The sequence below is a fragment of the Felis catus genome, chromosome C2 (genome assembly GCF_018350175.1).
Source record: "Felis catus isolate Fca126 chromosome C2, F.catus_Fca126_mat1.0, whole genome shotgun sequence".
Taxonomy (NCBI): Eukaryota; Metazoa; Chordata; class Mammalia; order Carnivora; family Felidae; genus Felis; species Felis catus.
Genome location: NC_058376.1, coordinates 6,250,960 through 6,263,342, shown reverse-complemented (window position 1 = coordinate 6,263,342; position 12,383 = coordinate 6,250,960). Strand labels below are relative to the sequence as shown.

The window sequence follows — 12,383 nt, the reverse complement described above, 5'->3', positions numbered from 1 at the left end:
ATCGTGACCTGGCTGAAGTCGGACGCTTAACTCACTGCGCCACCCAGGCGCCCCTATTTATTTTTGAAAGAGAGAGAGAGAAAGCATATGCACAAGCGGAAAAGGGGCAGAAAGAGAGAGACAGAGAATCCCAAGCAGGCCCCATGAAGTGAGTGCAGAGCCTGATGCTGGCCTGGAACTTGAACCCTGAGACACTTAACCAAGTGAGCCACCCAGGCACCCTCTGCTGTCGCTGTCTTGAAATCTACAACGTTTTTTTTTTTTTTTTTTTTTTAATGTTTTTATTTATCTTTGAGACAGAGAGAGACAGAGCATGAGCAGGGGAGGGGCAGAGAGAGAGGGAGACACAGAATCCGAAGCAGGCTCCAGGCTCCGAGCTGTCAGCACAGAGCCCGACATGGGGCTTAAACCCACAAGCCATGAGATCATGACCTGAACCAAAGTCAGACACTTAACCGACTGAGCCATCCAGGTGCCCTAATCTGTGGACACTCTTAACAAAAGTGCACTGGTAAGGCAGAGGGCTTTGTTTCCAGAAAGTAGCTAAAAGTGATTATTTGTATTGTAGGTTCAGATTTTAAAAGGAGACTCAAAGAAAGGTTCTGAAGACTATGTCAGGATTTTTTTTTTTTTAACGTTTATTTTCGAGAGGTGGGGGGAGGGAGAAGGAGGGGCAGAGAATAAGGGAGATACAGAACCCGAAGCAGGCTCCAGGCTCTGAGCTGTCAGCACAGAGCCTGACATGGGACTCGAACTCCCGAACCTCGAGATCATGACCTGAGCCAAAGTCAGACACTTAACCGACTGAGCCACCCAGGCATCCCTCTGTCAGGTTTAAAATGGTAGAGGGAACCTCAGGGACAAGCAGTGGTCTCTCCCACCAGGGTAGGGAGAGGAGTGGGTGTCGAGGTAGTTCTGAGCACCGCTGTGTCCCTGCCTGTGCGAACTGCCCCGTGCAGAGCAGATGAAGACATTATCCCGAGGGCGTGGCCGAGCACCATTAGCTAGAGAAAGGGGACACCCGACGGGAAGCCAGGCACAGTGGAGGCCAGCTTACCCGCCTGGCAGAGGAGTGCTAACTGGTCGCAGCAGACATGTCTGTCGATGCCAGGTTGGAGGCTGTGCATCTTAGCCCAGGTAAGGACCGGGTGCCTGCCTGGGCCTGAACACAACCAAAGGGGACCTGGGCCACTCAGCACAGGCGGGCATCCTCAGGGCTGCAAGGGAAACGGGATGCAAGGCCAGTGAGGCGGGGGTGGGGCAGGGCTCTCTCGACGCATAGATGTTACTGAACAAGCTATTTCACATCGTTGAAAACTTACTATGAGGGGCGCTCGGGTGGCTCCGTCGGTTAAGCACCCGACACTTGACTCCAGATCGCACGGCTCCTGAGTTTGAGCTCCACGTCTGGCTCTTGCTGACTGTGGAGCCTACTTGGGATTCTCTCTCCCCTTCTCTCTCTACCCCTCCCCTGCTATCTCACTCTCTCTCTCTCTCAAAATAAATAAATAAAACAAAATAACAAAACGAAACAAAAAAGCCATGTGTGTACCAGATATCAAAAGAGACTTCAACACCTCACTCATCATTTCCTTATTTACGTGTGTGTGTTTTTAAAATTTATTTATTTATTTTGAGAGAGTGCACGCATGGGAGGGGGCAGAGAGAGAGGGGGAGAGAGAGAGAATCCCCAAAAGACTTTGCTGTGTCAGCGTAGAGTCCGATTCGGGGCTCATTCTCACACACCGTGAGATCATGACCGAAATCAAGAGCTGGATGCTTAACTGACTGAACCACCCAAGAGGCCCTGTCTTGTTTATTAGTACTTTAGTTTGTTGGTCTTCATCCTACCCCACAACTTAGACATTTCTAATTATTGTTTTTTTAACATTTATTTATTTTTGAGAGAGGAGTGGGAGAGGGGCAGAGAGAGAGAGGGAGACACAGAACCTGAAGCAGGCTCCAGTCTCCGAGCCGTCAGCACAGAGCCTGATGTGGGGCTCGAACTCACGAACTGCGAGATCATGACCTGAGCCGAAGTCGGATGCTTAACCGACTGAGCCCCCCCAGGCACCCCTAATGATTGTTTTTATAGTCAGTGTTTGTTTAGTTTAGATTTACCCACATATTTATTAATATCTTTGCTCATGATTCCTTCTTGCATCTTAGATAATATATCTGCAGTCACTTTCTGTTTGCCTAGTATAGCCTGTAAAAGTTTCTTTGAGTGAGTATCTATTGGTGGTAAGTTCTCTAAATTTTGGAGTAAAAAGGACATTTTTCAGGGGTGCCTGGGTGGCTCAGTCAGTTGAGCATCTGACTCTTGATTTCAGCGCAGGTCATGATCCCAGGGTTGTGGGATTGAGCCCCGAGTCGGGCTCCATGCCGAGTGTGGAGCCTGCTTAAGATTCTCTTTCTCTCCCCTCTGCCCTGCTCATGCTCTCTCTAAAAAAAAAAAAAAAAAAAAAAAAAAAAAAAAAAAGACTAATGTTGGTTTTACCTCATGTCTAAAAAAGTTTCACTGGGTCTAAAATTCTGGGTTGATGGTTATTTTTTCTAAACACATGAAACTATTATGTTGCTTTCTTCCAACTTCTGTGTTGCTGTCCAGAAGCCACTTGTCAATCTAATTGTCTTTCTTTCACGGGGAAGGGTCTTTTTCCTTCTCCCCCTTGCCCCTGCCTCCTTCACTCTCCCCTCCCACTCTGTCCCCCTTTTATAAAACTCCCCACCTTGAGGAGGCTTGAGGCTTTAGCCACTCTCGCTTTTACTCACCCTGGCATCAAAGTTGGCATAAAGATCTGCCAGCTTTGTTGCAAACTCAGCCTCGGTGTGTGCTTGTTCCTAGGACTCCTGGCCTCACCTGGTCGTGATCTTTCCTTTCGTATCACCAGCTCAGCAGTGCACCTACGTTTTCTTTTCTCAGTCTGGCTTCTTCAGGGCATCTAATGCTACTCTAACGTGACTGGAAGTTGAAAAAACCATCTCATACTCATGATTTCCTGTATCTGTTTGTTAGCATCAAGTCAAAAATCACGACAAATTGTTCTTTGGTCCTCTGAAGCTGAAGGAGCTATTTGGACCCAAGTTGAAGCAGAGGACAGTTCACTCAACTATGAGGAAATCGTTCTCGACTGGAAAGCTTCTAGAGTTGGCCAACTAGAGAAGTCATAGATCTTTTCGGAATTTTTGAAAAACAGCATAAATTTATTTTATTATATTTCACCTGCTCTCTACGGGTACTAACGCATTCTATCGTGTGATCCTTTACCAACGCCTAGCAAGTGGGTGCCCCAGGAATCAGCCAGAATTTCTGACACCAAAGGATCACTTGCTCACGATGCTCTATTTCCTTCAACTCAGATTTGAGGCGGCTTACAAACATGTATTCAGCATACAAGAATAAATTTAATCACTGAGGGAATCCAGGCAACAGGTAGGAAAATAATAAAGCTTTGGGCAAGGTCGACACACAAGAATACACAACACTTTCTTCCCCATGTCAGTGGCCTGTATTTGGTTTTAAGGTTCTTAATACACATAAGAGTAGGGTAGACAGTAACACCACTGAGTTGGTGTGAGTGCCGTCTGTTCAAGCTGGGCCAGACACACTGCCCTCAGTGTGTGAAGAGACTATATCACTGTCCTGATGACACACATTGGCAGTCTGGAGTAGTAGTCTGGGGAATACCTCGTATGTTTTAATTGTATGAAATGAGGGGCGCCCGGGTGGCTCAGTCGGTTAAGCGTCCAACTTCGGCTCAGGTCATGATCTCACGGTTCGTGGGTTCGAGTCCCATGTCAGTCTCTGTGCTGACAGCTCAGAGCCTGGAGCCTGCCCCCGATTCTGGGTCTTTTTCTCTCTCTGCCCCTCCCCAGCTTGTAAGCTCTCTGTCTCTCTCTGTCTCTTTCAAGGATATGAAATGAAATTCTTCTGAGCTGTGGACCGTCGCACTACTGGTTTAGGGCTGGACCCGCCTGCTGGGTGGGCTGTGGTGGGGCAGCGGGGTGGCAGAGGGACTTCACTGAGCCCCAGGCTTCAGTCAGTTACCAGGTCTCACCTCCTCCTGTAGTTTCTCCCCTTTGTCGAAACAAGTGTTGCTGTAAGCCCTCCATAATCTTAAGGCTGCTGAGACCAGAAGGTCTGAGATGGGGCTGGTCCCCTAGAAGCTCCTATAGTAACACTGGAGAAATCCTGTGTTGTCTTAGTCCCCGCTGATCAGGGTCCAAATCCACGGGGCCAGATTACAAGGAAAGGAGCTAAAGATGTGAAACTTCTAGAGAATCCTTCACTCTATATATCTGAGTCTTGTCAGCGATTCCTGAACACAAACTGGTGTGTGTGGGGGTGTGTGTGAGTTCTCACTGTTCTGTATTCCACACAGTGAAATGACAAAAACAAATGTAAAGTTCATGGTTAGAGATTCTTAACTTTGGGGGTTAGTCATCTTTGACAAAACAAACTGGGATAACCTTTTGTGTTAGCTTCTAGCTTAATGACTAATAAAAAAGATCAACTTAGGTAAATATTCTGGCTCTCCAGTGTGCAGTGGGTTTAAACATTTTTTTCTTTTCTTTTTTTTTTTTTTTTGCTTCAAGGATTTTGACTCTTTCTTCTCTGCCAAAGAAGAGAATATTATTTATTCATTTCTTGGTTTGGCTCCCCCTCCAGGCTCAAAGGTAAGCTTACACACCCCATTGAGGCTCAGTACGAGTCATAATAAATGAAGATAGAAATCAGCATCCAAGCTGTTTAATAAATGATGATCTGTTTTAAAAAAAATTTTAATGTCTAATTTTTGAGAGAGAGAGACAGAGACAGAGCATGAGTGGGGGAGGGGCAGAGAGAGGGGGAGACCCAGAATCTGAAGCAGGCTCCAGGCTCTGAGCTGTCAGCACAGAGCCTGATATGGGGCTCGAACTCATTAATGGTGAGATCATGCCCTGAGCTGAAGTCGGACGCTTAACCAACTGAACCACCCAGATGCCCCATAAATGATGGTCTTTAAGTTAACACGATTTTTAATATATTCATTATTCTGATGAAGTCTTATGCATAGAGATAATGCAAGGTTTTTACTAAAGTATGTTCCAAAACTATGCTTTTCATATTTTTGCTATATTTTTTCTATATTTTATACCTTGTTGTAGTAAGTTTTACAATACTGAAATTAAGAAATACTGCATTCAGTAATTTTAAATACACTAAATAAAGATGTACAAATTTGAGTTCCCAGATTGTGTTTATGAAATTATTTTTTAATGAACTGACTTCTTATGTGACTTATTTTAGTTAATTTTACAATACTATATCACCCTATTTTAATTCTATTTAAAATGAGTTGAACTTTGCTTTTTTATCTGATAAAGAGGGGGGGGAAAGTAAAATCTAGACACAGTCTCAGCGGCTTTTTTTTTCTTCTGGTGTTGTCTCATCTTTGATTATGTAAAATTATTTCAGTTTCATACAGAATTATGCTAATGAAGCTAATATTAGGAATTTGCCTACTGGAGATCACCTAGCTTCAGTCTCTGCACCAAATCACTGCATCCTTACTTCTCCCGAGATCTCACACATGACTGTCCACAGATACAAGACAAGTACACATTTGTTAGATTTATGTATTTCTTAATTTGTTTGTACTCAGCTTCATTTCAAAAATGATTTGTGATGATTGAGTCCAAATTAATTCTCATTGTAGGAGAAACACCTCAAAATGCTACCTTATAGAGATGGGTTGGTCTCAGAGGCATGTGGCCGTGCTGTCTTTCGTATGTCAGCATTCTTCAGGTAACGCCATTTGGGACCTCTTAGTGCTCAGGTTAACATGTGCGAGTCTAGCACCAATTCCTTGTCCAAAGGTAACATGTAGGTTTCACAGTTGGTTAACGGGTTTATAGGAGGAAGAAAATCTTCCCTTTTAGTGAAATACCTTTCTGGCCTGAGTCAACTTGAATGCAACACATTTCAAATGCCGTATTGACAATTAAAAAAAGGGTATTACATGCAATCTAATCTTTTTTAATTGGTGTAGGAGTTTGGTATGAGGGTTTTATTTGGTATACGAGTTTGTTAACTGGGTCGTATTTAGTTATTATGTTTAAGACACGGTACCTTGGTGTTAAGGTATATTTCTTGGTGGGGACGCTCAGGTGACTTGTGTCTTGAAGATAGGAAGGAAGGGTAGAGGGAAGACTGTTTCGGGCAAAGGGAAGAGCAAGTGCAAAGGCCCTGAGGCAGGAAAGAGCCTGGAAATTGTAAGAGCTGCCACGAGGTCGGCATTGCCAGAGTGAGGGGTGGGGGTACCACAGGAGGTGGGATCTGCGGGTAGGCAGCCCATGGGCCACAGCAATGTTCCAGATTCTATCTCAGGTGCAGTGGAGATGATGTAAGAGGTTTAAGTGGAGAAGTAGTCTCTCTTTTGTTTGTTTTTGTTTTATTTTATTAATTATTATTATTATTTTTAAATATAATTTATTGTCAAATTGGCTAACATACAGTGTGTAAAGTGTGCTCTTGGTTTTTGGGGTAGATTCCCGTGGTTCATTGCTTACATACAACACCCAGTGCTCATCCCAATAAGTGCCCTCCTCAATGCACATCACCCACTTTCCCCTCTCCCCCACGCTCCCATCAACCCTCAGATTGTTCTCTGTATTTAAGAGTCTCTTATGGTTTGTCTAGTGGAGAAGTATTCTTATCTCCTTGAAAACTCATTTTGGCTACTATGGGATAAATGGACTAGAAGGGTACAAACTGTCTTGGCAATGGATGAGATATCATGGCGACTTGGACCAGGGTGGTGGGATAGAATGATACAGAGTGGAGATTTTAGGGCCTGTTTTGGAGGAAGACTTGGTGAGACTTGCTGATGGATTGAATGTGGGGGTGGGGATGGAACGAATGAGTGCTTCTAGCCGTTGGGTATAGACATTCACTTTGGTTGGAGGTGCCATCTTTACAGGGGGGTGTTAAGTTTGAACAAGACATCTAAGTGAAGAAGTGAGGTAGACAGTAGTGAATTGATCTGTGTCTCATTGAGGTCTTGTGGAGGAGGCACATGGGGAATCCACTAGCTTGTGGACGGGGCTAAAGTAGAGAGGGGGTCAGTAGCAAGGAGGCCGGGCTTGGAGGTGCTCCAAGCTTAAAGCGTAGAGGATAAGTAGAGGCCGGTTGAGGAGGCAAAGGTGGACAGTCTTGAGGCACGAGGAGACCCAGAGCGTGTGGTGTTAAGGCAGCCAAGGGGGAACATTTTTCACACAAGAGGGTCTGATGCTTCTGAGAGATTGAGTCAGTGAGGACAAAAAAGTGACCATCGGCCTAGATAACACAGAGGTCCTTGGTAGCCATGTCAGAAGTAGTCTCTGAGGAGGGGTGAAGATAGAAGCAAGATTGGGGGGGTTGAAGGAGAGCTGGTGTAAGAAGGAGGAATTACATATGGTCAGTTATCTCTGGGGAGTTTCCCAGGGACGGGAGAATGTGGCAGCAGCATTGTTTTTAAAGCGTCTGCACATTACTGCTGCGGGAACCTTGGGTCCAGGCGCTTTGAGCTGCTGGCGCCAGGTGTCCTTGCCTTCTCTCTCCTGCCACCTGCTGGACAGACTCCTGCTACTTCTCATCCTCCCCTTTCCAGGCCCCAGACCAGTGGGCGGTGGGAGGGGAGTCTAGATTTTACAGCTGAAGACCCAGTGGGGGGTTTTGTAAACAACAAAGACTTTTCTATTCCGGGTCAGTGGTAGTCTGGCCAAGCCTAGGAAGGAGGATTTTCCTTTAACCTTTTATAGGTCAAATTCTTAGACAGAGCCCCCCTCTTCCCCAGGAGTCACAGTGAATGGGGGGCAGAGGGGCAGCAGAGCAGAACACCCTCTCTGTTCACAGACCATCCTGGGCGTCATGTTCTTTCCGTTTCTTTTCTTGTAATGTGCTGTTTTTCGTAATGATCATTTCTTACTTTTTTAAAAGTTTGTTTGTTTATTTTAACGTTTATTCATTTTTGAGAGAGACAGCGTGAAATGGGGGAGGGGCAGAGAGAGAGGGAGACCCAGAATCCGAAGCAGGCTCCAGGCTCCGAGCCGGCAGCACAGAGCCCGACGCGGGGCTCGAACTTACGGGCTACGAGATCATGACCTGAGCCAAACTCGGACGCTCAGCTGACTGAGCCATCCAGGTGCCCCACTAACTCTTCAATGTTCTAATCTCTTCACTTTCATTTTCTGTGTTTTTGTCTTTCTCTCCCTTCTGGGACATTTCTTCCACTTTTTATACCACCTTCTGTTTTTTCCCCTATCGATCTTGTTTTATTTCTCACAAACTTTTTTTTTCTCTTTGGTTTTCTCTGGCTACTCCCTTACCAAATAGCTTCCTGTTCTTGTTGTACAGGTTCATTATTTTTCTTACCTCTGAGTTTATTAAATATGGTTTTTCTTTTTACACACTTTCTTCAACTCTCTGCATTCTCTCTTTCTCTAAGTGCCCCCTTTCTCTGTTTCCTTTTTATTTTTATGTAAGATGTTTTTCTCAGATGTGTGGGGACCCTTGACTGTATTTAAGATCAAGGTGCTAAAAGGCTGAATGGATGCTCTATATCCATGATCATGACTGTCCGGGTGGTAGACTTTCCCATGGGATGATTTAGAGAGGACTTACTGGCTTTCTGTTAGGGATCCTGTACCGTGGGCTTTTTCGGTTGGTTCAGGTGAACTTCTCCAGGGAGGAATCTTCCATTTCCTGAAGTGGTAGTGGGGGTGGTGGAGGTGATGGTGGTGGAGGTGATGTGTTAGTGGGTGTGGAGGGGATAGTGGTGGGAGTGATGGCGGTGGTGATGGTGGTGGTGGTCGTGGAGGTGATAATGGAGATGATGACTGTGGTGGTAAGCGGAGAGTAATTCTGGTTGCCAGTGTTCTGGATGCAGGTTGGGAAGGGGGATAGGAATGTCTTCTTTTTTATGACGTGGACTTCTCAGGTAGATCCTGGGTCCCCACCTCAGCCGGCCTCATGATCGAGAGGTCCGAGTCTTTCTGGTTCAACTTGTGCAGAGACTCATCCTCTTTGAGTAGGCAGTTGCCTGCCATCCAGGAATGTGGAGGGACTCTAAGTCTGCTTCTCATTCCCCCTCATCCCTTTTTGTAAGAAATGATGTCTTAGATTTTTTGAGGTTAAGCCAATTATTACTCAACCATTTCCTTTTCTGCCTTCAAAATTTGTGCACTTTTTTTTTTTAATGCAGTAGCCTCTCACTTGTTCTTTTTGTCCTTGTAAGTTTACCCTTTATTTATTTATTTATTTTATTTATTTTTTAAAAAAATTTTTTAACGTTTATTTATTTTTGAGACAGAGAGAGACACAGCATGAACGGGGGAGGGGCAGAGAGAGAGGGAGACACAGAATCGGAAGCAGGCTCCAGGCTCTGAGCCATCAGCCCAGAGCCCCACGCGGGGCTCGAACTCGCGGACCGCGAGATCGTGACCTGAGCTGAAGTCGGACGCTTAACCGACTGAGCCACCCAGGTGCCCTAATAAGTTTACCCTTTAAAAGAAAATGTCTTTGGGGAGCCTGGGTGATTCAGTCAGTTGAGCGTCCGACTTCAGCTCAGGTCATAATCTCACGGTCTGTGAGTTTGAGCCCCGCGTCGGACTCTGTGCTGACAGCTCGGAGCCTGGAGCCTGCTTGGGATTCTGTGTCTCCCTGTCTCTCTGACCCTCCCCGTTCATGCTCTGTCTCTCTCTGTCTCAAAAATAAATAAACATTAAAAAAAATTTTTTTTAATACAACAAAATGTCTTTTTTAAAAAACATGTTTATTTTATTTATTTTGAGAGAGAGAGAGAGAGAGAGCAAGCTGGGGAGGGGCAGAGGGAGAGAGAGAGAGAATCCTGAGCAGATTCCACACTCATCACAGAGCTTGATGAGGGGCTCAATCTCATGACTATGAGATCATGAATCTGAGCCAAAATACAGAGTTGGTTGTTAACATGCTGAGCCATCCAGGTGCCCTGAAAATGTCTTTGCTATCATGTCAGTGGGGTTCCGGGAAGGAGCCAAGGCAAGTAGCTGCATTTAATTTCCCATAAATAACTAGAAACTGCCTCTCATTTTCAATGACCCTAGTCTTCTCATAAAGTATCATCCTCTATTCTTCTATTAAGTTCTTTCCATATGTCAGTTAATTCTATCTAATTTATTTCAGTTATATAATGAAATTAAATGTCTAATTTTTGATTGTCTTTTTAAAAACACTATACTGAGATGTAATTTATACACTACACAATTCACCCAGTGAAAGTATACAATTGACGGCTTTTTAGTATATTCACAGAGTTGTGCAACCATCACATCACCATGATCTACTTCCAGAACATTTTCATCAGTCACTCCCCAAAAACCCCAACCCCCACTAGCTGTTACCCACCCCCCCCCCAAAAAAAACTACCCATTCTCTCAGCACTAAAGAACCACAAATATACTTTTTTCTATGTAGATTTTCCTCTTCTGGGCCTTTTGTATAAATGGAATCACACAACATTTTGTTCTTTGTGCCTGTCTTCTTTAACTTAGCATAATGCTATCAAGGTACATCCATTTTCTGGTATATATCAGGACTTCTTTTTTATGCAGATAACATTTTATTTTGTGGATAGACCAATTCTCTTTATCCATTCACCAGTTGATGGACACTTGAATTGTTTTCATTTTGGGGCTATTATGAGTAATGCTCTTACGACCATTTGTGTATCTTTTGTTTAATTTTATTTTAAATAGTGCTATTTTTTAGTAGAGAATCACTTGTATAGGTTTAAAAATCCAGGTACCTGAGTTCTGCTTCAGACCCACTGATCCTGAATTGCTGGGGAGAGACCGAAGGATCTCCATTTTTAAAATGTTCTTTGATTTAGGGGTGCCTGGGTGGCTCAGTCGGTTAAGCATCTGATTTCGGCTCAGGTCATGATCTCACGATTCATGAGTTTGAGCCCTGTGTCAGGCTCTGTGCTGACAGCTTGGAGTCTGGACCCTCCTTTGGATTCTGTGTCTCCCTCTTTCTCTGCCCCTCCCCTGCTTGCCCTCTGTCTGTCTGTATCTCTTTCTCTCAAAAATAAACATTTAAAAAAAGTTAAAAAAAAAAGTTCTTTGGTTGATTCTGATGCACACTTCTGTTTAGCAGCCACTAACCTAGGGACTCATTTAAATATTCATGTACGGGGGCGCCTGGGTGGCTCAGTCAGTTGAGCGTCCGACTTCGGCTCAGGTCACGATCTCGTGGTCCGCGAGTTCGAGCCCCGTGTCGGGCTCTGGGCTGATGGCTCAGAGCCTGGAGCCTGCTTCCGATTCTGTGTCTCCCTCTCTCTCTGCCCCTCCCCCATTCATGCTGTGTCTCTCTCTGTCTCAAAAATAAATAAACATTAAAAAAAATTTAAATATTCATGTACGTGCCTCTCCAAAATGAATGCGATAACATATTTGCTTTGGTTAAAAAACTCGTAGAGAAACTATGAGGTCACTTTGCTTCCTTCCTTCCCTGGAGACCACAAACATCATGAATTTTTAAAAAATTATATATAAAACTATATGTAAAAACTGTATATTTATCTGCATAAGCAGTACATATGTTTTGTATTTTTAATGCCTAATCAGTATCACTTTTTTTAGAATGTTCTATAGCTGGCTCTTTAAAAAAACAACATTATGCTTTGAGATGTATCTACACTAACGTATGTAAATCTGTTTCAGCCTCTGCTGTGTTTTATCTTGTCCCATTTAAAAAATATCTAATCTTAAGTTTTAAATCCTGCCTTGATTTGTGCTTAAATCTGTCATGTTACATGAAATTCTTTTTTTTTTAATTTTTTTTTAACGTTTATTTATTTTTGAGACAGAGAGAGATAGAGCATGAACGGGGGAGGGTCAGAGAGAGAGGGAGACCCAGAATCTGAAACAGGCTCCAGGCTCTGGGCCGTCAGCACAGAGCCCGACGCGGGGCTCGAACCCACGAACTGCGAGATCGTGACCTGAGCTGAAGTCGGACACTTAGCCGACTGAGCCACCCAGACGCCCCTGAAATTCTCTTTAAGGAGAATAAAGGGATGGCCATGGCATTATAAAACCCAGCGTAGCGAGAGCTAAGAGACCATCCAGTCCAGATTCTTCTCTTCCAGAGGAGGGACTTGAAGCCCACAGGGTTTACAGATACTCCATTCACTAGCGGCATAGACTGTGCTAGAATGGTGGTGTCAGCATTGCTTGGCTTTATAGGTGTTTATGCATGCACACATGGAGAAAATCCTTCAGGTGTCCTTTGGGAAGACAGACACTTCATGATTTATGGAAATGATGTTATTTGTCACAGTGTCATCTTGTAGTAAACAACACTGTGGAGAAGTAGCAGCAAG

At 44.3% G+C, this 12,383-nt stretch overlaps 1 protein-coding gene across 2 annotated transcripts in view; it reads left to right on the top strand.

Annotated features, from left to right (window-relative positions):
• SH3BGR (SH3 domain binding glutamate rich protein) overlaps positions 1–12,383 on the top strand; it is a 58,374-nt gene that overhangs the window by 13,290 nt on the left and 32,701 nt on the right. Inside the window, exon 3 of one of the 2 annotated variants that reach the window (XM_045036603.1) lies at positions 4,600–4,680. The exons of the other annotated variant lie outside the window; for it this stretch is intronic. Coding sequence (XP_044892538.1) covers positions 4,600–4,680 — 81 coding nt within the window. The remainder of the gene's footprint in view (positions 1–4,599; positions 4,681–12,383) is intronic. 2 annotated transcript variants of the gene reach the window in all.